Source organism: Echeneis naucrates, chromosome 6 (genome assembly GCF_900963305.1).
Source record: "Echeneis naucrates chromosome 6, fEcheNa1.1, whole genome shotgun sequence".
Classification (NCBI taxonomy): Eukaryota; Metazoa; Chordata; class Actinopteri; order Carangiformes; family Echeneidae; genus Echeneis; species Echeneis naucrates.
In genome coordinates, this window is record NC_042516.1 from 24,654,380 (window position 1) to 24,680,924 (window position 26,545).

General features: G+C 50.1%; 3 protein-coding genes across 3 annotated transcripts; all 3 read left to right on the forward strand.

The window, feature by feature from the left end:
• Positions 1–255: 255 nt before the first annotated feature.
• On the forward strand, positions 256–6,654 carry LOC115045166 (metaxin-1-like). Its single transcript, XM_029504710.1, has 8 exons — positions 256–349; positions 2,902–2,971; positions 3,065–3,144; positions 4,239–4,331; positions 4,410–4,592; positions 5,508–5,584; positions 5,917–6,074; positions 6,238–6,654. Exons 1-8 carry the CDS (start codon positions 269–271, stop codon positions 6,465–6,467), a joined length of 972 nt encoding a protein of 323 aa, XP_029360570.1. The 5' UTR covers positions 256–268; the 3' UTR covers positions 6,468–6,654.
• A 285-nt stretch (positions 6,655–6,939) lies between these two features.
• LOC115044465 (thrombospondin-3a-like) lies at positions 6,940–17,476 on the forward strand. Its single transcript, XM_029503480.1, has 23 exons — positions 6,940–7,588; positions 8,376–8,582; positions 8,917–9,170; positions 9,516–9,618; positions 9,729–9,755; positions 9,831–9,913; positions 12,581–12,632; positions 12,716–12,864; positions 13,151–13,288; positions 13,369–13,443; positions 13,517–13,669; positions 13,764–13,874; positions 14,293–14,400; positions 14,479–14,638; positions 14,767–14,885; positions 15,021–15,073; positions 15,151–15,332; positions 15,434–15,612; positions 15,743–15,791; positions 15,889–16,085; positions 16,159–16,331; positions 16,703–16,842; positions 16,959–17,476. Exons 1-23 carry the CDS (start codon positions 7,495–7,497, stop codon positions 17,018–17,020), a joined length of 2,868 nt encoding a protein of 955 aa, XP_029359340.1. The 5' UTR covers positions 6,940–7,494; the 3' UTR covers positions 17,021–17,476.
• Positions 17,477–18,669: 1,193 nt separating this feature from the next.
• Positions 18,670–21,504, forward strand: LOC115045373 (hemojuvelin-like). The gene is made up of 4 exons (XM_029505020.1): positions 18,670–18,804; positions 19,650–19,753; positions 19,833–20,341; positions 20,450–21,504. The coding sequence occupies exons 2-4, from the start codon at positions 19,669–19,671 to the stop codon at positions 21,065–21,067; spliced, it is 1,212 nt and encodes a 403-aa protein (XP_029360880.1). The 5' UTR covers positions 18,670–18,804; positions 19,650–19,668; the 3' UTR covers positions 21,068–21,504.
• Positions 21,505–26,545: the final 5,041 nt, after the last annotated feature.

The window sequence follows — 26,545 nt, forward strand, 5'->3', positions numbered from 1 at the left end:
ACACATTTACAGAAATACCAAACTTTTTAATGCGAACATTCTGTGACAATCGATTTTACTGTTTTGAATACAAGCCAGTAATTTTGTCAATTCGCGTTAAATGAATTTCACTTTAACACTTTTTAAACACTATAGTTTTTAAACTTCAAGTATCGCGATACTTCACCCGTCGCCGACCATCCGGTAACAATGGGACTTTTATTTTGGCAGAGTACGGTAATGACGGGAGTTTCTCTTCCGGAGTGAAGTGTTAGCTTCCGGGCAGAAGATGGCGGCACCAGACGAGTTATTCTGCTGGGAAGGAGACTGGGGCTTACCGTCCGTCAGCACCGACTGCCTGGTGGTCCTGGTGAGTACCCGACACAGCGAACCGGACCGCTTCAGACCGGAACAGTCCGGTCCGGCCCAGTTCAGGGCTTAACGGACGGTTCAAGTGTTAGCTAATCAAACCGGAGATTCTTCAACATAAATCCAGTCAGTTTGTCCAAAAACGGGACGGACTGTCGCTTTGACGTGACCGGAGGACAGGCTGGTTCAGACGGACCCGGTTAGAATGATTTAAACCTACAGAACACCGTCAGGACCAAAATATGTTCCATCCAGCATCATTTCTATGAACTTCATGCAGCATCAAGTTCCTTCCTGCACCTGTTTAGAATATCCCGTCCTCCTGCTCTCATCTCTCCCTACTCTACCCAAATCACCGTATTCCCAGAGTTAGATCACATCTAATCAGGTTTATTTATAAATCCCCAAATCATAAGAAACTTGTAGAGCAGGTCTAGACCAAACTCTATAAAATGATTTAAAGATCCCCCCATGAGGAGGAAAACTTCCTGTAAGAGGCAGAGCCCTCGGGCAGAACCAGGCCGGGGTAGAGTCCAGGGGTAGATGAGACCAGGAGGACGGGATGTTCAGTGCCGGTGCAGGTAGTGATGATTCGGGCAGGATGAGGACAGGGAGACATGGTCGGTGAATACAGTGTACATTATCATGAGAATCATAAGAATGGTCCTGACCACATCTTGTGACCTGTACTATATTCAGCCTTCAGTCACGCTGGTGTGTTGACAGAAGTTGGTGTTTTCTGCCGGAACATAGTCCCAAATCCCTTCGTGTTCATCAGCATTGTCATTTGTACTCCATGTGAATGTACAGGAGAGTCACCGATGTCCTCTTTTAGCTCCTGCCTCGTCTTTCAGTATATCAGACAATTGGTCAACAACATCAGTGCAGTTCTTGTGTGTTAACGTCCCTGCCAGAGTTAGTGGACTAATACACACATGACCTTTGAGATCTTTTAAATGAGCACGGACTTCAGCGTTGTAGTATTAAGTCTGGACCTCATTCCTGTAACTTCTTTTTATATATGTATTTGCCCGCTTTTGCCTATTGTCAGTCAGCTAGCTAAATTTGAAAACCCCGCGATCCGGTGTGTTGGAGGGGTGTGCGGCCCCGGCGTGCGTGAAGTGAGCTGAAAGTAGTGTCTGTTGTGAGTCAACCAGAACTGTAGTGTGTGTGTGCCTGCTGAGCAGCGGGCTGCAGGAAGAAGGCTCTGAAGTGCCGACCCACCGAACCAACCCATTTTTGCCCAATCTGGCAACCCTGCCTCTGACCTCACTGTTTGACCATGTGCTGCTCAGTGATCAGCCTGGTCAGATGATGACTGTTATTTTTTGGCTCTTTATTCAGTTAGAGGAATGACCTGCAGCATAGGTCCTGGGTGGGAATCGAACTTAGACTGGTGGCGTACATACTAACCAACACCTACAGTGCCTATGAGAGAATATCAGGACAGGACAGGAGGATAACTGCAGACCAGACCAACGTGGCGGTCACCCTGACACATCTGTTCATCACAGATGTTGAGGTGCAGCTCTTCGTGCGACCAGCAGGAGGCTCCAGGGAGCTTTTAAACTCAGCTGGCCTTCAGTCACCTAGACTGCAAAAAGACTAACTGCCCTTTGTGTCCTCTTGTTTTCTGAGCTCCCCTACAATTATCATGACTATCATGATGATGATAATCATCATCGCCATCATTTTCATTGTCATTATAATCATCATCCAGCGAACAGTCTTTAAAGATAAAAAACACAAAGAGATGGAAACAGGCTGAATGTATCTTTAAAGGGCTGACTGGATGAATTATCAGCAGGAAACTGCTGATCATGTTTCAGATGGTGGATTCTGTATTCATCTTAAAAGTCATGGTTTTTTCGGTTCTTGATCAGGATTGTAAACAGACAAACAAACAGCAGCCTTTTAATCTGATTCACATCTTTTCTAACAACTGCAAACACACATTCAGGAAAAAGTGTGGAACATGTGGTGTGATCCTGGACTCATGGCCACCCACAATGCCTTGGGGCCTCAGACAGACTGTTTTCATGACTAAAATGGTCCTGAGACTCTGCCTGCAGACCACGCTGAGGGAAGCAGTCATTAAACCTGACTGAAACATGTTGGTGTTGGCCTGGGATCTGAGAGCAGTGCATTCTGGGTAATGATGGCTCTCTTCTACAGTGGTTGGAAAACACTGATCTGCTGCTGCTGGTTTTTCCAAACCTCTGAAGAATCTGGTCTGGAAAAATCTCTGGCAGCAACATGTCAAAGTCCCAGACACTACATACAACGCTGACTGTCATTAGAGTGGCTCTGGCTCTGGCTATAAAATATAGATGATAACAATATCAATGTTTTGTTTGTCCATCAGGCCATTATGTAAGAGTGTGTATTCACTGTGTGTATTGTGTGTGTTGTGGGTGTTTCTCTCTGACTTCATTCACATTTATGAGGAAAATCTTTCTAATTTCTTCTGAGTGTAAAACTGAACTCACAATTTTTTGTTTGTTCTTTTCAGAAGAAACTGAAAACATTAACACACACCTTTGACTTCTGCAGGCCTACGCTCAGTTTGCTGGAGCTCCTTTGAAACATCATCAGATCTCCAATCCCTGGAAGAGTCCGAGTGGTGAGCCATTCTCCTCCCCCCTCCTTTCTCTTCCTCTTCCTCCATCTCCTCCTCTTCTTCATCCTCCTCTTCACTGCTTGTCTGTCTTTAAAGGTTCACTTCCTGTTTTGAGGACCAATCAGAAAGATGCTCTGTCCAGGCCCTCTGACATCATCATCCACCTGAGGAAGCAGGTAAAATGCAGAGGTTTCATCATATCGATGAAATCATCACCATGAACTTAGTTTAATGTTTTAGATTGAGTTCCTAAAGATCAGATTCATGAACCAGATTGCACATGTGCAGCAGTTTCAGCAGGTTCAGGACAAACCAGGTGATCGAAAGTCCCTTTCTTCACCTTTACCTGTGACATTTCACCTGAATCACAGGAAGTAATTTTACAGTGACACAAATGTCCAACAGGATCAAACAATGACGTTTTCCTTGCAGGGGTTAAAGGTCAGCCTCAGTGTGACATCATCATCTCGTGACCACCACATGTAACAGACAGGAAACAGGTTAACGGAGGCAGAGCTCGACCTCTGACCCACATTCCCCTCAGTAGCATTCCAGCTCCTCAGCCAATCACTGCCCTCCGCTTCATTTAACAGGCAGCTGGAAATCATTACCCAGCATGCTTGGTGCCTTCATGCTGCGGTGGTTGGTCAGTAACCACAGCGACAGAGACGTGCTGGATTCACACTAACACATTAACTGTGGTCAGACGTGTCTGCTTATTCTTCTTCATTATTGGCGTTCCTGCAGATCAGAGGACAATCAGCTGTTTGTCACAGAATCTTCAGCAGCAGTTTTATCCCAGCATGCTTCACTTCAGAAAAGCTGCTGTCATTTCTCAGTAATGAGGACACAGGGAAGTGGTTTAAGACCCATAAAGCTCCAGCAGACACAGACACACACACAGATGGACTGAACCTAGCTCTAACTTCTCAGTCAAAAAAAGAAGAGTTAGCCCTCAAAGCCAACATGTGAAGGAGTGACGAACAGACAGAACAAAGGCACACACTCCAGCTTCTGGACCTGGATGATGCTGATCTTACCAGATTCTACTGAGAGTGCTTTTCATGTTTCCTTTATCCAAAGCTAAAGGTCGTCTTCCTTCCTGAGGAAATACAGTCGAGGGAGTTGGGTTCATCAGTGTTGTTTATGATGCACGTTGTCTTTTGTGTGTGACCCTGAAGTTCTCAGACCAGGTTTAGGGATCCAGGATCAGCTCTTATTCTTCACCTGATCTGTTGAATTTTAGGAGGTGCTGGTTTGTGTTTTTCAGAAATACAATGCAGACTTTGACCTTTCGGCAAAGGAAGGCGCCGACAGCTTGGCCTTCATCTCCCTGATGGAGGAGAAACTGGCGCCTGCTCTGGTGAGATGGAGACACCACTGCTCAATGAACGACACTATTGACTTTTCCTGTGTTTACCGTGTGTCTTGTGTTTGGTAGATCTACATGTTCTGGGTTGAGCCGAAGAACTACGTGGATGTGACTCGACGCTGGTACGCTGAGCACATGCCGTTCCCACTGAACTTCTTCCTGCCTGGACGAATGCAGCGCCAGCAGTTGGAAAAGCTTCGGCTGCTGCGAGGAGATGATAGTCTGGAGGCTGGAGAGGAGCTGGAGAAGGAGGTGAGCGGGAATCATCCTGATAATGGAGACAAGACCAAAACTAAAACCTCGTCACCAAACCAGAGTCTGAGCGGCTGCAGGAGCCTCAGAACATCCAGCAGCTCCACACTTTTCCACTCAGAGCAGATATTGTTTCCATGTGTTCAGGCTACTCCTTGTAGCAGTTGGAGAAAGTTTACAGGGAATGGAAAAAACCCTCCAGTGGATCTTTCTCTTGGAAAACTGCTGGTATGGAAAGATCTGTCCAGGTCAAAGGTCACACAGTTCCCAGGAAACAGTAGTTAAACAACAATGTTCCTGTTGGTGTGAAACTCCATCAGCAGCTCCGCCTCCTGCTCATAAATAAAACATGACAACATTACACAGAGTCTGAGTCCAGAAACTTCAGCTGCTCCTCCTAGGAGGGGATTACGAATAAAGACTGTCAATTTCTCGAGCAGAAAACTGGAAACTGTATGAATGAGGAAACACACCAGACACCAAATTGCTGCCTCATAACGACTGCAGCTCCAGAAGTCGACAGCCTCGTAAAAGTGTCGCATCGAAACAAATGTGGCCAAACAGTAGAGCTCCAGCTCCTTACGTGTCCTGACATTTCTGGTGTTTGCGGCTCAAAAGAGAGCAAAAGACCACAACTGACCAACCAAGATGCCAGTCTCACCTATAAAGGCGTGAACAGGGACTCATTAAAGAAGAGACACCTGATGGGGCAAACACAATACTGAGTCTGCCCTCAGTGGAGCTCAGGTCTGGAGACAGTCTAGAGACCTGGGTCTTACCATCAGGAGAATAGATTGTCTGGGTCACAGCCACCGTCCATGATTCAGAGGTCTGGATCCGTCTGTCCAGATGTTGTTGATTATTCAATTGAATGACTGCCAATCAAAAACAGTTTTTACCGTTTGTGTGTTTCAGTTGTACCGTGACGCTGCAGAGTGTATGAACCTCCTGTCTCAGAGACTCGGCTCACACAAGTTCTTCTTTGGAGACTCGTAAGTTCACCCAGATTCTGGCCTGGAAAGGATCCTTCAGGATTCAGGGTTTCCAGAACTGCTTAGTCAAAGATGTAGACTTGGACTTTCCAGATGTGAACGACCTCACAGAGGTTCAACATCTGAAGAAGCATCTGTATGGACCAGAAGCTGGTCTGATTCAGGCTCAGCTCAACAAGGTTAACATCTGTAATCTGCAGGAGTTGGGCGTGGGTCACATGACTCTGCAGAATACACTGGTATTTTTTTATTTAACATAAAGACAAAACCCAGCGGATGGTAATTGTTGTGTTTGAGCAAAAACCTGACAGTAAAACATATTCCCTTCTCAGGCCTTCGTCTCTGGACGCCTACGTGTTTGGTCACTTGGCGCCCGTCCTGAAGTCCAAACTGCCCAATGGGAAACTGCAGCAGCATCTGAAGTCCTTGGACAACCTCGCCAACTTCTGTACCAACATTCTGCTGCTCTACTTCCCTCGGGATGGCCGAGGTGATGCAGTGCACCCTTTCAGAATAAAGTGCAAAACTTTATTTAGTGGTTTTTAGAGATTGTGGAGTCAAAGTCTTGGGGGGGGCTTTCTTTTTTTCTGAGTAAATGAATCTTGGTTATCGTTCTTTTAAACAGCGGCTGATATCCTCCATTGTGTTTTCAGAGAGCAGCTCCAGTCAGAAGATGTCACCTCAGCCTGAAGCCGGAGATTTCGACCACGTCCCCAACAAGCGGCAGAAGCAGTTCCTGTCGGCTCTGGTGGCTCTTGGCGCCATGCTGAGCTACGCCCTCCTGACCGGCATGGTGTCCATCCAGCATGTCCAGCAGGAGGCGCTTGAGGAACCGCCAGACGTGCAGCCCATTGGGCCAAATGACCACGAGGAGGAAGGCTGAGTACGGTGGCCCAAGGGCACTGTGGGACTTCAAGGACAGAAGTGAGAGTTGAGGATGTTTTACTGTCAAGAGAGAGAGATTAGGTGGTTTCGTCACCATCACTTTAAACTCTACTGAACTGTTTGAGTTTCTCTTAGAGGTCAAAGGTCAGAACGATCACATGACAATAACAATAAACCACAAATGAAACAAACTGATGTCTGATTTTCTGAGCTGAGGGGGGGGGGCTATGAGAAGAACAGAGCAGCAGTTGAAGAAATTGCCCCCCCCCAGTCTCCTCCCCCTGACCAGGTCTCTGGACTCTGGGGAGATCCAGTTGCTCATGATGCCATCACTCAGGAATCCTGGTCTGGGTTTTTCCGCGCTGATCTGGAAACAGTTTGTGGATCTCAGTCTAAAGGGGGGGGGGGCACCCCCACACCTGCTGTTAAACACAGTTTCCATGGCAACGCTCCAGAAGCCCAAACAAACAGAGCTGCTGTTCCACTGATTTAATGTCTGAGGATTTTTACTCAGTCCTTCAGAAACCAGCAGAGGGCAGTCACCCAGCTGGACTTCAGCCGAACCCAATCTGTTTGGTTCTGGTTCTTCAGTGGCTCCTCCCACACACCTGCAGCCTCAGGTTAGTGTCCAGGTGTGGCCCCGCCCTCCCCAGGACCTGCTGCAGACCAGTTTCCGGTGAGGTGATCCTCCTCAGGAGCCCCCCGCCCCTCTCTTCTCTGGTCGCGCGCTTTATGTGAATGAGTGTTCGCGCGCTCGATCCTTCCTGAGGAGAGTTGAGCGCGCGCCAGCAGCAGCAGTTTGGCTCGGTCCGTTAGTCGGTCGGTTCTTGGTCGATCTGGATCAGGTTCTCCCCGTTCTCCGGACTTAATTTCTCTTCGATCCGGATCCCGCTGGAGATCTGTCTCGGTCCGCTGTGCTCCAGGTCCCAGCACAAAATCTGGTCCCGGTCGGAACGCCACTCTGTCCCGAATCTCCTCAATCCGGATCGTCTTCGTGTGTCCAGTTTCGGCGGCAGTTGTCAGACATGGGCTGGTACGTTCCGGTCCTGGTCCCAGTCCTGGTCTCAGTCCTGCGGGCTTACCTCACGGCTGGAGTCCCGGGCGGACCGGATGTCCAAGGTAAGACCTGTTCTAAGTCCATGACTGGAACCAGAGGCGGGAAAAGACCAGTTCATAAATGTGTGTGTGCGTTCTGAAAGTTTCAGATAATTCGATGTTCTTTATGAATTAGTCTGATTATGTTTGTCTAATTGTTAACTGGTATCAGGAGCCTGGTTCTGTTAGAGGACCAGATCCGGATCAGTTCCGGAGACCAGAGACCTGATCCATGTCAACATCACTTGTAACCATAGCAACAGTGTGTCCACCACTGGTCTGTGTTAGAGAGACTCCTCCCCCCTCACACTCACTCAGTGATCAGTCAGTCAATAATCAATGTTTCTGTTTCTGTTGATGTGGATTCAGTCAGACTGCAGAACTCCCTTGGTCCAACAGGATCCAGATCCTGATGAAGAAATTCATCTCTCTTCCTCCTCCTCCCCCTCTTCCTGCTCTTCTCTCGTCCTCCTCCTCCCCCTCCTCCTCCTCTCTCTTCCTCCTCCCCCTCCTCCTCTTCTCTCTCTTCCTCTTCCCCCTCCTCCTCTTCTCTCTCTTCCTCTTCCCCCTCCTCCTCTTTTGTCTTCCTCCTCTTCTCTCTCTTCCTCCTCCCCCCCCTCCTCTTCTCTCTCTTCCTCCTCCTCCTCTTCTCTCTTTTCCTCCTCCCCCTCCTCCTCCTCTCTCTTCCTCTTCCCCCTCCTCCTCTTTTGTCTTCCTCCTCTTCTCTCTTTTCCTCCTCCCCCTCCTCCTCCTCTTCTCTCTCTTCCTCTTCCCCCTCCTCCTCTTTTGTCTTCCTCCTCCTCCTCCTCAGTGATTGACGTGTTGAGTCTTCAGGACTCCAGACAAAGTGTAGCAGCAGTGGAAAAGCTTTCTGGTGGTCTGAGTGCGCTCAGTGACGTCTACGTGGTTTCAACTTTGCGGTTGCCAGCAAAGTTGGGTGGAGTCCTGCTGGGTCTCTACAGCAAACAGGACAACAGGAAGTACCTGGAGGTCGCCATCATGGGGAAGATCAATAAAGGTTGGTGGACATTTTAATGTCAGATAGGAAGGGGAGGACGTAAGGAAAGAAGGGGGAGGTGAGGAAGGAAGTAATCCATGCAGCAGCTGATGTGTAATAATCAGCAGATTTTCAGCAGATGTTCAGGGACTACTTTGAGCAGCGGAGGGATCCATGGTTTGATGACAGGTGAGTTACCTGATGATATCATCGATCCTCCTTCCCTCTGTTTCTTCTGCTCTCCGTTAACTTTGTTTCCCGATGTCCTGGCCCGGGTCTGTACGGTGGCTGAGCAGGGACAAACCCCTTACCTCTGGTTGATCTTTTCATGAGTCTGACTCTGCTCCTCCTCCAGTCCTGGTCCGCTTCGTCAGAGCCGACGGGAAGATCCACACCGTCAACCTGCAGAACGCCAACCTGGCTGACGGGCGCATTCACTCCATCATCCTGAGGCTCGGTGGTCTTCAACGTGACAACATGAACATGGAGCTCTACGTCAACTGCAGATTGGCCGACTCCAGCCAGGGCCTCCCGCTGCTTGTGCCTCTGCCCCGGGAGGCCGAGATGGTGGAGATCAGACACGGGCAAAAGGCCTATGCCCGTATGCAGGTCAGGCCACTTCCTTTTTGTCAGCACCTGGTTCATTCGGTCTGGTTATTTATGAGAATTATCACAATCAAGTTTTACCTGGATCTGAAATAAGATTTTGGGCCATTAATCAAACTACAGACAGATGATGTTTCAAGGTCCACGACTTTTGTGCCTTTATGAAGTCACAGCTACGCAGGCACCGCCCATCAATCTTCTCTATTTTTATTGGGACACTCAGAAAACAATCAATTAATCAGTATTGGCCCCTCAATCAGGATAAGGTCTCAAGTCTGAACCAGATTTGTGGTTCTGGTGCCACCAGAAGGACCTGGTTTCAAGCCTGGTGTCCCCTCTGTATCTCAGGGTGCAGTGGAGTCCCTCAGACTGGCTCTAGGGGGGAGTGTGGCCAAAGCTGGAGCTCTGACTGACTGCCCCTTCCAAGGAGACGCCTCTGCCTCCAACTCAGGTGAGACACATGACTGTAATCCAGTACTCGGGTAGACAAGGACCAGGTGAGGCTCTAGTAGGGGACGGGTGACCGTTGTCATCCTTTGACTCACATTTGTTGTTTTGCAGTGAGTGGGGACGTGAATTCCATCCTTGGTGAGTCTGACATACCTGATACTGATCAATAATGAGCTGATCACTCTGATCTCACTCACCAATCACATCCCTTAGGTGATCACACCAAGGCTCTGATTGGTCAGCTCATTATCTTCAACCAGATCCTGGGAGAGCTGCGCCAGGACATCAGGGAACAGGTGAGACATCGGGGGACAGGTGAGACTTCAGGGAACAGGTGAAACATCAGGGGACAGGTGAGACTTCAGGGAACAGGTGAAACATCAGGGGACAGGTGAGACCTCAGGGAACAGGTGAAACATCAGGGGACAGGTGAGACCTCAGGGAACAGGTGAAACATCAGGGGACAGGTGAGACTTCAGGGAACAGGTGAGACCTCAGGGAACAGGTGAAACATCAGGGGACAGGTGAGACTTCAGGGGACAGGTGAGACTTTGGGGGACAGGTGAGACTTCAGGGGACAGGTGAAACATCAGGGAACAGGTGAGACATCAGGGGACAGGTGAGACTTCAGGGAACAGGTGAAACATCAGGGGACAGGTGAGACCTCAGGGGACAGGTGAGACCTCAGGGAACAGGTGAGACTTCAGGGGACAGGTGAGACTTCGGGGGACAGGTGAAACATCGGGGAACAGGTGAGACATTGGGGAACAGGTGAGACATCGGGGGACAGGTGAGACTTCAGGGAACAGGTGAAACATCGGAGGACAGGTGAGATTTCAGGGGACAGGTGAGACCTCAGGGAACAGGTGAAACATCAGGGGACAGGTGAGACTTCAGGGAACAGGTGAAACATCGGAGGACAGGTGAGACTTCAGGGGACAGGTGAGACTTCGGGGGACAGGTGAGACTTCAGGGAACAGGTGAAACATCGGGGGACAGGTGAAACATCAGGGGACAGGTGAGACTTCAGGGAACAGGTGAAACATCGGGGGACAGGTGAGACTTCAGGGAACAGGTGAGACATCGGGGGACAGGTGAGACTTCAGGGGACAGGTGAGACATCGGGGGACAGGTGAGACTTCAGGGAACAGGTGAAACATCAGGGGACAGGTGAGACTTCAGGGGACAGGTGAAACATCAGGGAACAGGTGAGACATCGGGGGACAGGTGAGACTTCAGGGGACAGGTGAAACATCAGGGAACAGGTGAGACATCGGGGGACAGGTGAGACTTCAGGGAACAGGTGAAACATCGGAGGACAGGTGAGACTTCAGGGGACAGGTGAGACTTCGGGGGACAGGTGAGGCTTCAGGGAACAGGTGAAACATCGGGGGACAGGTGAAACATCAGGGGACAGGTGAGACTTCAGGGAACAGGTGAGACATTGGGGGACAGGTGAAACATCGGGGGACAGGTGAAACATTGGGGGAAAGGTGAAACATCGGGGGACAGGGGAGACTTCAGGGGACAGGTAAAACATCAGGGGACAGGTGAGATTTCAGGGAACAGGTGAAACATCAGGGAACAGGTGAAACATCGGGGGACAGGTGAGACTTCAGGGGACAGGTGAAACATCGGGGAACAGGTGAGACATCGGGGGACAGGTGAGACTTCGGGGGACAGGTGAAACTTCAGGGGACAGGTGAGACCTCAGGGAACAGGTGAAACATCAGGGGACAGGTGAGACTTCAGGGGACAGGTGAGACTTCAGGGGACAGGTGAGACTTCAGGGGACAGGTGAGACTTCGGGGGACAGGTGAGACTTCAGGGGACAGGTGAAACATCGGGGAACAGGTGAGACATCGGGGGACATGTGAGACTTCAGGGAACAGGTGAAACATCAGGGAACAGGTGAGACATTGGGGAACAGGTGAGACATCGGGGGACAGGTGAAACATCGGAGGACAGGTGAGATTTCAGGGAACAGGTGAAACATCAGGGAACAGGTGAAACATCGGGGGACAGGGGAGACTTCAGGGGACAGGTGAAACATCGGGGGACAGGTGAAACATCGGGGGACAGGTGAAACATCGGGGGACAGGTGAGACATCGGGGGACAGGTGAGACTTCAGGGAACAGGTGAAACATCAGGGGACAGGTGAGACCTCCGGGAACAGGTGAAACATCAGGGGACAGGTGAGACTTCAGGGAACAGGTGAAACATCGGAGGACAGGTGAGACTTCAGGGGACAGGTGAGACTTCGGGGGACAGGTGAGACTTCAGGGAACAGGTGAAACATCGGGGGACAGGTGAAACATCAGGGGACAGGTGAGACTTCAGGGAACAGGTGAGACATCGGGGGACAGGTGAGACTTCAGGGGACAGGTGAGACTTCGGGGGACAGGTGAGACATCGGGGGACAGGTGAGACTTCGGGGGACAGGTGAGACTTCAGGGGACAGGTGAGACATTGGGGAACAGGTGAGACATCGGGGGACAGGTGAGACTTCAGGGAACAGGTGAGACATTGGGGGACAGGTGAAACATCGGGGGACAGGTGAAACATTGGGGGACAGGTGAAACATCGGGGGACAGGGGAGACTTCAGGGGACAGGTGAAACATCGGGGGACAGGTGAAACATCGGGGGACAGGTGAGACTTCAGGGGACAGGTGAAACATCGGGGGACAGGTGAGACTTCAGGGGACAGGTGAAACATCAGGGGACAGGTGAGACTTCAGGGGACAGGTGAGACATTGGGGAACAGGTGAGACATCGGGGGACAGGTGAGACTTCAGGGAACAGGTGAGACATTGGGGGACAGGTGAAACATCGGGGGACAGGTGAAACATTGGGGGACAGGTGAAACATCGGGGGACAGGTGAGACTTCAGGGGACAGGTGAAACATCGGGGGACAGGTGAGTGGATGTACCTGCAGAGCTGACTGGTGGTCTTGTCCTCAGGTGAAGGAAATGTCCCTGATACGGAACACCATCCTGGAGTGTCAGGTTTGTGGTGAGTCCCCAGGTCTTTGTCCTGCTATCCAAACACCTGTCTCTGTGTCTGAGGACCTGATTGAAGACACTCTGTCCTCACAGGCTTCCATGAGCCTCGTTCCCGCTGCTCTCCGAATCCCTGTCACAAAGGAGTGTCCTGCATGGACAGTCTGCAGTTCCCTGGTTACACCTGCGGACCGTGTCCCGCAGGGACGACAGGCAACGGGACGCACTGTCAGGATGTGGACGAGGTGCACCACAACTACACCACAGTTACTAAACCACGAATACATGACAACTACACAACAAAATGACAATGGCATAACAATTATACAACAAGTGAAATAAAACAAAACCTACACTACAATTATGCATCAACAACTACACAACAACCAATACAATAAAATGACAATGTCGCAATCATGCAAAAACAACAAAGCAGACCGACTGGAACTAAAATAACAACCAACAAGTGCTTCACAATCACAACAACACAAAGCCAACGCATTGATAGTGAGTCAGGTGTGTGTCCCTCAGTGTGAGCTGCAGCCATGTTTCTCTCCTGGAGCCTGTGTCAACACTGTGGGGGGGTTCAGCTGTCAGCCCTGTCCTCCGGGACTGTGGGGGGCGCCATTGGCTGGAACTGGACTGGACTACGCCAAGACACACAAACAGGTCAGACACAGACACACACACACACACACTCACTCATTCACACTGGGTTGTGTTTTCATGACAAGACCGTGTGTCCTCAGGAGTGTGTCGACATCGATGAGTGTGTGGATCTACCTGACGCCTGTGTCTCCAACTCTGTCTGCATCAACACTGTGGTGAGTCTCTGTCGCCATGGAAACAGTCAACTGACCTTCTGATTGACAGCTCTGACCCTCTTTCTGGTCTCAGGGTTCTTATAAGTGTGGTGGCTGCAGACCTGGTTTCCACGGTAACCAGACATCAGGTTGCTTCCCCAGGAAGTCATGTGCTGCGTTGACCTTTAACCCATGTGACACCAACGCCCATTGCACCATGGAGAGGAACGGGGAGGTGTCCTGTAGGGTGAGGACGCCTCCTGGGCCAATCATGGGACACCATGTCTGTGACATCATAATTACAAAAAGGTGTACATGCGTGTGTGTGTGTGTCTGTGCAGTGTAATGTAGGGTGGGCAGGTAATGGTAACACCTGTGGAGTGGACACAGACATCGATGGATACCCAGACCGGTCCCTTCCCTGCATCGACAATGAGAAACACTGTAAACAGGTCAGAAACATTCAGTCACACAACAACAACACAGTGTTATTGATAATACATTATTAATACTAAAGTGCAAACACTTCAGAGTAAAAGGTGTCACTTGATTGTTTATTTGTGAATGAGTGAGAGACGGGATGTTTATTAACAACACAGTCAGCATGAACGTTAAGGACCAGTGTACAACTATAACATGATGTCATGCTGTTGGTGACAACCTCATGAACATTTGCACATTACTGCACTATTGTACAATATTCCTCTGCAAATACTAAATATATTTCCTTTTTATTTTTTTGTTTAATTTTTTATCTCTGTCTTTCGCTTGTCGAAGTTTGAAACACTGGAGTCAAATTCGTTGAATGTTTACACATACCTGGCAATAAAACTATTCTGAATCTAGTGTGTGTGTGTGTCTGTTCACCAGGACAACTGTGTGTTCACTCCTAACTCCGGTCAGGAGGACGCCGACAGCGATGGGATTGGTGACCAGTGTGATGAGGACGCTGATGGAGACAGCATCAAGAACGTGGAGGTGAGACGCCATGCCGGGGGCGGGGCTTGAAGTCAGATCAAACAGCGGCCATGTGACCATGTGTCCTCTGCTCCTCAGGATAACTGCCGATTGGTTCCTAACAAAGACCAGCAGAATTCAGACAGTGATTCGTTTGGGGATGCCTGTGACAACTGTCCCAACGTCCCCAACAGTGACCAGAAGGACACCGACAGCAACGGACAGGGGGATGCCTGCGACCAGGACATCGACGGGGATGGTCATTGCAACTGCTGATCTGTCCTTTTTCATGTTTCTGTTTCTGTCATTTCCCAGCATGCACCTGCCAAACCACCCTTAACCTCCATCACAGGTGAGTCCCGCCATGATATGTCTGTGTGTGTTCAGGTATTCCCAACGTGCTTGACAACTGTCCAAAGGTCCCAAACCCGATGCAGACGGACAGAGACAGAGATGGAGTGGGAGATGCCTGTGACAGCTGCCCTGAGCTCAGTAACCCCATGCAGGTCAGAGGTCACCTGGTCTGGACCGGCCTCCCCCCATCTGGCCCTCCAGATTATTCTGTAGTTCTCTGTTGTTGAATGTTTGACACTGACAGGTCAGAGGTCACGTGTCCTCATGATTGTCTCCTGTCCTCTCAGACTGATGTGGACAACGACCTGGTGGGAGACGTCTGTGACACCAACCAGGACACGTATGTGATCAAACACACTCGTCCCTGTGATGTCATCACTTTGAACCCACTTGATCACTTCCTGTGTGTCCTCTCAGGGATGGAGATGGTCTCCAGGACAGCAGAGACAATTGTCCAGACATACCCAACAGCTCTCAGCTGGACTCTGACAATGACGGCCTCGGTGACGACTGCGACCATGACGACGACAACGACGGCGTCCTAGATGACTACGACAACTGCCGTCTCATTGTCAACCCTAACCAGAAAGACTCTGACAGTAACGGACGCTTCTAGCTCTTACGCCATAGCCACACCCCCTGACTGTGGGCTGTCCTTATCCACTGATCGTACCCCTCTGTCTTTACCTGTCTGTCTCAGTGAACGGCATTGGAGACGTCTGTGAGAACGACTTTGACAATGATGCCGTTTTGGATCTGATTGACGTGTGTCCAGAGAGCGCCGAGGTCACACTGACGGACTTCAGAGCCTATCAGACTGTCATCCTGGACCCAGAGGGTGACGCCCAGATCGACCCCAACTGGGTGGTGCTGAATCAGGTGAACCCCCCCACTGTGGTTGGTCCAGGATAGGTTAGGTCCCATATGCAGTGTGTTTCTGGTTCTGCAGCACCTGCTGTTAGACTCCGCCCCCGGTGATGTCACTGACCAGTGGTCATGTTCTTCTTAGGGCATGGAGATCGTTCAGACCATGAACAGCGATCCTGGTCTTGCTGTGGGTTCGTATTCTCATTTACATGTTTTTTACACCACCTCGATCCTGGTCATTGTCCTGATCCCGGTCCTAGTGTAGACTGTCTCCATGTCTGTGTGCAGGTTACACAGCATTTAACGGTGTCGACTTTGAGGGGACATTCCATGTCAACACTGTGACGGACGACGACTATGCCGGCTTCATCTTCGGATACCAGGACTCATCCAGCTTCTACGTGGTGATGTGGAAGCAGACGGAGCAGACATACTGGCAATCCCTCCCCTTCAGAGCCAACGCACAGCCCGCCCTTCAGCTCAAGGTCAGCCCCCCTCCACACCTGAGACTGGCTCAGTTCGGCCATCTGAGCTGACTCTGTCCTCCTGGTCCTGCAGGCGGTGAAGTCTCGGACCGGACCAGGTGAGTTCCTGAGGAATGCCCTGTGGCACACGGGGGACACACCTGGAGAGGTGACACTGCTCTGGAAGGACCCGAGGAACCAAGGCTGGAGGGACAAGACCTCGTATCGCTGGCACCTGAGCCACCGGCCCCAGGTCGGGTACATCAGGTAAGACCACGGCCCCCATACCTGGTCGACATAGACCACACCCACAACTCATGAAGGGGGTGGGGGGCTAGGTACAGTAGTCCTCTGTGTCCTCTCCCAGCCTGCAGCTCTGTCTTTTCATTTTCCCACATTCTTTCTTGTCACAAACGTCTCTTTGGCTCCGGCCTTCTGTTCTCCATTGTACTTGTCTCCATAACGACCAAAGCCCTGAAAGAATTACCCCCAGCGACCGTTGATATGCAAATGGGAGGGGAAGGCGCCAGACGGGTTCCAAGCAGGTCACATGACCAACACACATACAGGAGGCGTGTTCCTGTCTTTACTCTGAGGAGCATTTGGTTTGTGAGTCCATGTGTCCCTTTGTGTTTCAGGGTAAAGCTGTATGAGGGCACAGACCTGGTGGCGGACTCTGGCGTTGTGATTGACACATCGATGAGAGGAGGCCGACTCGGCGTCTTCTGCTTCTCCCAAGAAAACATTATCTGGTCCAACCTGCGCTACAGGTGTAACGGTACGAGCACAGGACTGTGTCATAAGTTCACGTGTATTCCTGTGAGTGGATGTGAAAGGTGATGTGCTGTTGTCATGGTAATGGCCATTCATCCTTTCACTGCTTGGTTGTTTCAGACACGGTGCCAGAGGATTTCCAGTCTCATCGTAAACAAGTTCTGATGCACATCCAGGTCTGAGCGCTGCAGACAGACTGAGACGCACACACACAGACACACAACACATCTCTGTCTAGACGTCCTCTGTCCAGTTTGACTGTGTGTGTGTGTGTACTTGTAAATGCTACATAGTGAGGACCTTGTCACATGTGTGCGTGCGTGTGTGTGTGTGTGTTGGAGGTATCAGCGTGTCAGTCTGGAGGGTGTGGAGCACCTGAAGACTTAAGTCTTGTTTGTGAGAGTCAGTTGTCAACAGAGACTCCCAGGATGCATCTCACCTTCAAACAGCCAATCACAGCTGTTGGAGGAAGCAGTAGCTCGCCAACAGGCAGAGAAGCCCGAAGAGTGCGCTGATATCAGATCAGTGTCAGGATGAAGGGTCATGTTGTTTTTGATGAGGATTTTATTTAGAAACTTCTTTAACGTTTCCTGTTTCCATGTGTACAGATCTGTGATGAAATAAACCCTCCATCTTTTCCACCATCTCACTTTGTTTCGTCACTGACTCCATCATCTCCAGCTCAGGTGCCCCCACCTACCGGCTCCACAAACAGGGACACTCCAGCTCAGACTCAGATCTGCTGGACGGCAAAAAACCAGACCAGAGTCTGGGACCTGGTCTCAGGTCCACATAGGTCACTGTCCTGTTGTCCGGTGGTGGAGGGTCGCGACCCCTGAGCCGGGGAGGCCGGGACAAGTGCAATATTGGAGAGAGCTTGACAACAGTGCACTTAATCCCGGGCCTGCCCGACCCCGGGAGGAAACAAATACACCGGACGAAATCCGTCCAATCGTATGATGTCACTTTTGGGGAGGAGCCAGAGAGTCAGATGACTGGCTCATCTGAAAATCAATTTAAAAACCGCAGCATCTCAATTTGTAAAAAACGTTATTTGCTCAGAAACAGGGGACAACAGCTGGCAGAACATCTGGAGAACGTTCAGAACATTCCTGTGTTCTTCCTGCTCAGATCAACCAGACTCAGCTCCTGACAGATGCTGGCGTGTCTCAGTGCAGGGAATCGAACACTCACCTCGGCTGCAGCCTCCGTCTCTGTGTGCTCTGTCTCTGGTCTGTGGACAGTCTCAGTATGTCAGTCCTGGTTTTGGTCCAGACCCCCCTCCCTCCCATAAGGACCAACAAAGGCTGAGCTGCTCAGTGAGGCAAGGAGGGGCCCCCCTGCCCCTTTAGGGGCAACACCATTCAAACACAGAACTTTATTCAAAGTACTGAACACAGACAGACAGGAGAGGGTCCCTAGTCCTGGACCTGGTCCTATGGTCGTATTCTGAATGAGACTCAGGGGACAACCAGGTCCAGTGCTGCCCCCTGCTGCCTGTCTTCTGCGGGAGGGGGCTCTTAGTTCTTCTGATGTTCTGTTCAGTGGTAGAACATCAACTTTAATGTGTCTCATCTCGGCCCGAGAGAAGATTAAAGTTCCACTAGTTTCATATTTCATTCTATATGAACACTTCATCAGGGTTCCCTGACCTGCTTCTTTAAAACCAAACTCTTTCAAACCAACGTCAACGTTCTGGAGGTCGAAGGTAAAAATAACCTGCTTCAGTCTGTGTGTGTGTGTGGACAGTTGTCGTGCAGCAGGTGCTGGTTGTTCGTGATTTATTTAGAAACGACTGACACTCCCAGTTAGCTGTGACTAATAGTGGGATGGGACACACTGGAACCCAGTCCTCAGAAACACTTTGGCTGGGTCCTGGAGTCACTTGTAGAGATTTTGGATTCCTTGACAGAGACATTGGGAGTCCTGCAGGTTTGGACAGACTCTGATGCTGGAACAGCTGGAGGTAAGAGACAGCTGTGGTCCCGGTTCTGGGACTAAAACTCACTGGGTTCACAAAGACCTGGTTCTTCAGATCAGACTGATGAGCAGCTGAGGATCAGACCCACATTCAGGTTCAGGGACCAGAGACCAGAGACCAGGCCTCATTCAGGGTTTAACTTTGTTATCAAAAACCAGTGAAAGTCTCACTGGTTTTAGCACGTAAGCGCTAAGCTAACAGTTTCCCCCTGTTTCTGGTCTTGGTGCTAAGCTAAGTGTGAAAACTGTTGAAAACGAAACGTGTGTGTATTTATGTCTGACTTTGGAGCCAACTTGAGTTTAAATATAGATGTTACACACACACAGACCTCAGAAACAGTCTGTTGTCTTTATGATGTGAGCCTCATTGATTTTCCCCTCCAGCTCTGAGAGGTCATGTGATCCTTACCACCTAATCTGATTGGTCAGGACCAAGACTGCATCAGCACACAGATACGGTCAATCATATTGATCCTGGCAGTAAACAGGAAGGCAGAAACTGAACAGGTTGTTGCCATGGCAGCACTGTTTTTGAGTCACATGACATTTTGTCACCTGATAATGTGAATCAATCAGCAAAAACAAGTCATTTATGACCAATGAATAAAGAGTGCTGTAGTAAGCGTTGGCCCTTACCAGCTTAGAAAAAAAAACAGTTGACCTCTGACTGCTGGCACAGTTTCATAAATATCAGGAAATGTGTGTGTGTGTGTGTGTGTGTGTGTGTGTTCATACATTCTGCAGGTTCAGGTTCAGACTCAACCTTTGGTCAGTAAACACATCATGTCAACACCAGACTCACATCTGTCTGTCCTGGTCTCTGCCTTTCAGAGTCTTTGTGAATCTGCTGATGGAGCAGAGGCCACACACATTGTTACCATGGAAACACTGCATCCACCTGACCCTGCTGCTGGTCCAGCTCAGATTACCTGAGGGTATACACACACACACACACACACACAGATGTAGCTGCATCCAGGTGCCTTCACAATAAAAGCCCCTCCCTCTCTGCAGCTGGCGCTTCCTGTCGCATCCTGAGATGTAACTCTGACTTTGTGGCTGTGACCTTGGACCTGGGCAGCAGTGGTGGACCAGGTGGACCAGGTCTAAGCAGAGAGGCGGTGAATGCCGGTTACTGCAGCGCCCTGCGCTCCTACGCCATGTGTACGAAGAGGATGGCACGAGCATGTCGCGGTGACCTGGCATATCACTCTGCGGTCCAGGGGATCGAGGACCTGCTAATCCAGCACCGCTGCCCCCGGGCGGGGCCCACGGCCCAGCCCCGCCCCCTCCCACAGGGCACGCTTTCCGGGGACACGTGCCTGTACGAGCAGAGGGGGGGCGTGGCTTCAGACTACCTGCACTGTGCCGTGTTCGGGGATCCTCACATCCGGACGTTCAACAATGACTTCCAAACATGTGCTGTGCAGGGGGCGTGGCCTATCATTGACAACGAATACCTGTACATCCAGGCTACCAGCTTGCCCAGCAGGGGAGGAGCCTACGGCACGGTGCTCAGTAAGGTGAGTCAGCTGACATCAGAATACACCTGTGACCTAAACTAGTCCTGAATTGGTGCTCTGAAGTGTGACATCACTGTGACATCATACGACCCCGCCCCCCTCCCACAGATCACCATCATCTTTAAGAACATGCGTCAGTGCACTGACCAGCTCCTGTACCAGGCTGAGCTGGACAACGTTCCCGCTGCATTCGCAGATGGCTCCACGTCGAGTGGTGAGAGGCGGGGCCTCCACAGCCTGACGGTCCAGACCCAGAGTCCTGGTCTCCAGGCCGAGATCCGGGCAGCCCACATTGGGACCCTCCTGGTGGTCCGTCAGAGCGGCCATGGGCTCAGCCTCTCAGTCCGGGCACCACGTGGCATAGTGGAGGCCTTCGGTCCAGACCAGGATCTGCAATTGTGTGTGTGGGGCTGCCCCCCCTCCCAGAGGATCCAAATGCCCCTCCCACCCTCAGACTCCTCCATCAACGCTCATGTGCACTGCGCTGCCCTACTTCCTGCCCTGGACATCTACTACCAGGCCTGCGTGTTTGACCTGATCTCCAGTGGAGACCTGAACTCCAGCGCTGCTGCCGTCAACGCCCTGCAGGACGCCCGCAACATGATCCCTGAGCAAGACCGGGTCCACCTGCTGCTGGGGGCCTCCGCAGACCAGACCCAGGCCAGACCACACCTGATGTTGTTGCTGCTGGCACTAGGCATGATGGGAACTCTGTCCAGAGCTTGAAGTCACATGACCTGATGACGTGACAGACAACAGGTCAAGTTCTCTGGTCTGTCCGGAACCAGGTTTAGAACCAGAACTGGAGGAGAAATCAGTTGTTGTGTGTCTGTGTGTAATCAATAATCAAAATAGTCTGACTGATAATCAACGGGCTGTTTCCTGTCGCTTCCACTGACGCAGCTGGGATGTGATCACAGTTGCATTCTGGGTAAGTCTGATTTACAGTAAAGTCAGCTCAGGAATTAGTCACTTCCATCACTGGAACCAGTCTGAACCTGCTGGGAAGTCAGGAAACCGCAGGAATGACAGTTCCGCCGTGAGGGGGCGGGGCCACCACACACATGGAACGGTACAGGGGTGGAGCCACCACACACACGGAATGGTGGGAGAGCGGGGCCACATACCTGAGCAGAGCTGATTCAAAGTCAGTGGAAAAACACGGAGGACATGATGATGAAATAACTGCTGACAACGTAACACAACTCTGTTTCCTGTCTGTTACACAAAATAAACTGAAGCTGGAGGTTCAAATGTTGACTCACATTTAACATAAGATAGTTTTCCTTTAGCTACAGTTTAGCTAACCAATGTTAGCTAGCTGTTAGCATCCCTGTTATTTCTGCTGTTAGAAAAGAGCTCAGCAAAGGCTCTGTGTGTGTGTGTGTGTGTGTATGTGTGTGTGTGTGTGTGTGTGTGTGTGTGTTTTGTGTAGTCCTGATTAAATGTTTTTCTCAACTTCAGGATGAAAACTCGAGTCTGTTAAATTGCTGATTTTGGACGAGGTTTGTCTCTCAGGTTTGTCTCTCAGGTGTGTCCCTTCAGGTCTGTCTCTCAGGTGTGTCCCCTCAGGTCTGTCTCTCAGGTTTGTCTCTTACGTTTGTCTCTCAGGTTTGTCTCTTAGGTTTGTCCCTTCAGGTCTGTCTCAGGTTTTCTCTTACGTTTGTCTCTCAGGTCTGTCTCTCAGGTTTGTCTCTCAGGTTTGTCTCTTAGGTTTGTCCCTTCAGGTCTGTCTCAGGTTTTCTCTTACGTTTGTCTCTCAGGTCTGTCTCTCAGGTTTGTCTCTCAGGTTTCTCTCTTAGGTTTGTCGCTTCAGGTCTGTCTCTCAGGTCTGTCTCTCAGGTTTGTCTCTTAGGTTTGTCTCTCAGGTCTGTCTCTCAGGTTTGTCTTTCAGGTTTGTCTCTTAGGTTTGTCCCTTCAGGTCTGTCTCAGGTTTTCTCTTACATTTGTCTCTCAGGTTTGTCTCTCAGGTTTCTCTCTTAGGTTTGTCGCTTCAGGTCTGTCTCTCAGGTCTGTCCCCTCAGGTCTGTCTCTCAGGTCTGTCTCTCAGGTTTGTCTCTTAGGTTTGTCTCTCAGGTCTGTCTCTCAGGTTTGTCTTTCAGGTTTGTCTCTTAGGTTTGTCCCTTACGTTTGTCCCTTCAGGTCTGTCTCTCAGGTCTGTCCCCTCAGGTCTGTCTCTCAGGTTTTTCTTCTCAGGTTTGTCTCTTAGGTTTGTCCCTTCAGGTCTGTCTCAGGTTTTCTCTTACGTTTGTCTCTCAGGTCTGTCTCTCAGGTTTGTCTCTCAGGTTTCTCTCTTAGGTTTGTCGCTTCAGGTCTGTCTCTCAGGTCTGTCTCTCAGGTTTGTCTCTTAGGTTTGTCTCTCAGGTTTGTCTTTCAGGTTTGTCTCTTAGGTTTGTCCCTTCAGGTCTGTCTCAGGTTTTCTCTTACGTTTGTCCCTTAGGTTTGTCCCTTAGGTTTGTCCCTTCTGGTCTATCTCTCAGGTCTGTCCCCTCAGGTCTGTCCCCTCAGGTCTGTCCCCTCAGGTCTGTCTCTCAGGTTTGTCCCTTCTGGTCTATCTCTCAGGTCTGTCCCCTCAGGTCTGTCCCCTCAGGTCTGTCTCTCAGGTTTGTCTCTCAGGTTTCTCTCTTAGTTTTGTCCCTTCAGGTCTGTATGTCAGGTCTGTCCCCTCAGGTTTGTCTCTTAGGTTTGTCTCTCAGGTCTGTCTCTCAGGTCTGTCTCTCAGGTTTGTCTCTTAGGTTTGTCCCTTCAGGTCTGTCTCTTAGGTTTGTCCCTTCAGGTCTGTCTCTCAGGTTTGTCTCTTAGGTTTGTCTCTCAGGTCTGTCTCTCAGGTTTGTCTTTCAGGTTTGTCTCTTAGGTTTGTCCCTTACGTTTGTCCCTTCAGGTCTGTCTCTCAGGTCTGTCCCCTCAGGTCTGTCTCTCAGGTTTTTCTTCTCAGGTTTGTCTCTTAGGTTTGTCCCTTCAGGTCTGTCTCAGGTTTTCTCTTACGTTTGTCTCTCAGGTCTGTCTCTCAGGTTTGTCTCTCAGGTTTCTCTCTTAGGTTTGTCGCTTCAGGTCTGTCTCTCAGGTCTGTCTCTCAGGTTTGTCTCTTAGGTTTGTCTCTCAGGTTTGTCTTTCAGGTTTGTCTCTTAGGTTTGTCCCTTCAGGTCTGTCTCAGGTTTTCTCTTACGTTTGTCCCTTAGGTTTGTCCCTTAGGTTTGTCCCTTCTGGTCTATCTCTCAGGTCTGTCCCCTCAGGTCTGTCCCCTCAGGTCTGTCTCTCAGGTTTGTCCCTTCTGGTCTATCTCTCAGGTCTGTCCCCTCAGGTCTGTCCCCTCAGGTCTGTCTCTCAGGTTTGTCTCTCAGGTTTCTCTCTTAGTTTTGTCCCTTCAGGTCTGTATGTCAGGTCTGTCCCCTCAGGTTTGTCTCTTAGGTTTGTCTCTCAGGTCTGTCTCTCAGGTCTGTCTCTCAGGTTTGTCTCTTAGGTTTGTCCCTTCAGGTCTGTCTCTTAGGTTTGTCCCTTCAGGTTTGTCTCTTAGGTTTGTCCCTTCAGGTCTGTCTCTCAGGTCTGTCCCCTCAGGTTTGTCTCTCAGGTCTGTCCCTTCCGGCCTGTCTCTCAGGTTTGTCTCTTATGTTTGTCTCTCAGGTTTGTCCCTTCAGGTCTGTCTCTCAGGTTTGTCTCTTCAGGTCTGTCTCTTACGTTTGTCTCTCTGGTTTGTCTCTCAGGTCTGTCCCCTTAGGTCTGTTGCTTACGTTTGTCTCTGAGGTTTGTCTCTTACGTTTGTCTCTCAGTTTGTCCCTTCAGGCCTGTCTCTCAGGTTTGTCTCTCAGGTCTGTCTCTCAGGTTTGTCTCTAAGGTTTGTCCCTTAGGTTTGTCCCTTAGGTTTGTCCCTTAGGTTTGTTTCTTCAGGTCTGTCTCTCAGGTCTGTCCCCTCAGGTCTGTCTCTCAGGTTTTTCTTCTCAGGTTTGTCTCTTAAGTTTGTCCCTTCAGGCCTCTCTCAGGTTTTCTCTTACGTTTGTCTCTCAGGTTTCTCTCTTAGGTTTTTCCCTTCAGGTCTGTCCCCTCAGGTCTGTCTCTCAGGTTTGTCTCTTACGTTTGTCTCTCAGGTTTGTCTCTTAGGTTTGTCTCTCAGGTTTGTCTTTCAGGTTTGTCTCTTAAGTTTGTCGCTTCAGGCCTCTCTCAGGTTTTCTCTTATGTTTGTCTCTCAGGTCTGTCTCTCAGGTTTGTCTCTCAGGTTTCTCTCTTAAGTTTGTCCCTTCAGGTCTGTCTCTCAGGTCTGTCTCTCAGGTTTGTCTCTTAGGTTTGTCTCTCAGGTCTGTCTCTCAGGTTTGTCTCTTAGGTTTGTCCCTTCAGGTCTCTCTCAGGTTTTCTCTTACATTTGTCCCTTCAGGCCTGTCTCTCAGGTTTGTCTCTCAGGTTTGTCTCTAAGGTTTGTCCCTTAGGTTTGTCCCTTCAGGTCTATCTCTCAGGTCTGTCCCCTCAGGTCTGTCTCTCAGGTTTGTCTCTCAGGTTTCTCTCTTAGTTTTGTCCCTTCAGGTCTGTATGTCAGGTCTGTCTCTCAGGTTTGTCTCTCAGGTCTGTCCCCTCAGGTCTGTCTCTCAGGTTTGTCTCTTAGGTTTGTCTCTCAGGTTTGTCTCTTAGGTTTGTCTCTCAGGTCTGTCCCTTCAGGCCTGTCTCTCAGGTTTGTCTCTTAGGTTTGTCGCTTCAGGTCTGTCTCTCAGGTCTGTCCCCTCAGGTCTGTCTCTCAGGTCTGTCTCTCAGGTTTGTCTCTTAGGTTTGTCTCTCAGGTCTGTCTCTCAGGTTTGTCTTTCAGGTTTGTCTCTTAGGTTTGTCCCTTACGTTTGTCCCTTCAGGTCTGTCTCTCAGGTCTGTCCCCTCAGGTCTGTCTCTCAGGTTTTTCTTCTCAGGTTTGTCTCTTAGGTTTGTCCCTTCAGGTCTGTCTCAGGTTTTCTCTTACGTTTGTCTCTCAGGTTTGTCTCTCAGGTTTCTCTCTTAGTTTTGTCCCTTCAGGTCTGTATGTCAGGTCTGTCTCTCAGGTTTGTCTCTCAGGTCTGTCCCCTCAGGTCTGTCTCTCAGGTTTGTCTCTTAGGTTTGTCTCTCAGGTTTTCTCTTATGTTTGTCTCTCAGGTCTGTCCCCTCAGGTCTGTCTCTCAGGTCTGTCTCTTACGTTTGTCCCTTCAGGTCTGTCTCTCAGGTCTGTCCCCTCAGGTTTGTCTCTCAGGTTTGTCTCTTAGGTTTGTCTCTCAGGTCTGTCTCTCAGGTTTGTCTCTCAGGTCTGTCTCTCAGTTTGTCCCTTCAGGTCTGTCTCTTACGTTTGTCCCTTCAGGTCTGTCTCTCAGGTCTGTCCCCTCAGGTTTGTCTCTCAGGTTTGTCTCTTAGGTTTGTCTCTCAGGTCTGTCCCTTCAGGCCTGTCTCTCAGGTTTGTCTCTTATGTTTGTCTCTCAGGTTTGTCTCTCAGGTCTGTCTCTCAGTTTGTCCCTTCAGGTCTGTCTCTCAGGTTTGTCTCTTCAGGTCTGTCTCTTACGTTTGTCTCTCAGGTCTGTCCCTTTAGGTTTGTCTCTTACGTTTGTCTCTCAGTTTGTCCCTTCAGGCCTGTCTCTCAGGTTTGTCTCTCAGGTCTGTCCCCTCAGGTTTGTCTCTCAGGTCTGTCCCCTCAGGTTTGTCTCTCAGGTTTGTCTCTTAGGTTTGTCTCTCAGGTCTGTCCCTTCAGGCCTGTCTCTCAGGTTTGTCTCTTATGTTTGTCTCTCAGGTTTGTCTCTCAGGTCTGTCTCTCAGGTTTGTCTCTTCAGGTCTGTCTCTTACGTTTGTCTCTCTGATTTGTCTCTCAGGTCTGTCCCTTTAGGTCTGTCGCTTACGTTTGTCTCTGAGGTTTGTCTCTTACGTTTGTCTCTCAGTTTGTCCCTTCAGGCCTGTCTCTCAAGTTTGTCTCTCAGGTCTGTCTCTCAGGTCTGTCTCTCAGGTTTGTCCCTTAGGTTTGTCCCTTCAGGTCTGTCTCTCAGGTCTGTCCCCTCAGGTCTGTCTCTCAGGTTTTTCTTCTCAGGTTTGTCTTTTAGGTTTGTCTCTCAGGTCTGTCTCTCAGGTTTCTCTCTTAGGTTTGTCCCTTCAGGTCTGTCTCTCAGGTCTGTCTCTCGGGTTTGTCCCTTAGGTTTGTCCCTTCAGTTCTATCTCTCAGGTTTTTCTTCTCAGGTTTGTCCAGGTACTATGGTCAGATGGGCGTGTCCTCAGGTA

What these genes read in the sequence shown, in the direction of transcription:
- LOC115045166 (XM_029504710.1), top strand. Translation starts at nt 269, where the DNA reads ATGGCGGCACCAGACGAGTTATTCTGCTGGGAAGGAGACTGGGGCTTA. An exon ending in TCCCTGGAAGAGTCCGAGTG is followed by an intron (nt 2,972 to 3,064) that starts GTGAGCCATTCT and finishes CTGTCTTTAAAG; the next exon opens with GTTCACTTCCTGTTTTGAGG. An exon ending in TCATCCACCTGAGGAAGCAG is followed by an intron (nt 3,145 to 4,238) that starts GTAAAATGCAGA and finishes TGTGTTTTTCAG; the next exon opens with AAATACAATGCAGACTTTGA.
- LOC115044465 (XM_029503480.1), top strand. Translation starts at nt 7,495, where the DNA reads ATGGGCTGGTACGTTCCGGTCCTGGTCCCAGTCCTGGTCTCAGTCCTG. An exon ending in CCTGGAGTGTCAGGTTTGTG is followed by an intron (nt 12,633 to 12,715) that starts GTGAGTCCCCAG and finishes CTGTCCTCACAG; the next exon opens with GCTTCCATGAGCCTCGTTCC. An exon ending in ACAGCATCAAGAACGTGGAG is followed by an intron (nt 14,401 to 14,478) that starts GTGAGACGCCAT and finishes TCTGCTCCTCAG; the next exon opens with GATAACTGCCGATTGGTTCC.
- LOC115045373 (XM_029505020.1), top strand. Translation starts at nt 19,669, where the DNA reads ATGGAGCAGAGGCCACACACATTGTTACCATGGAAACACTGCATCCAC. An exon ending in CCAGCTCAGATTACCTGAGG is followed by an intron (nt 19,754 to 19,832) that starts GTATACACACAC and finishes CCCTCTCTGCAG; the next exon opens with CTGGCGCTTCCTGTCGCATC. An exon ending in ACGGCACGGTGCTCAGTAAG is followed by an intron (nt 20,342 to 20,449) that starts GTGAGTCAGCTG and finishes CCCCTCCCACAG; the next exon opens with ATCACCATCATCTTTAAGAA.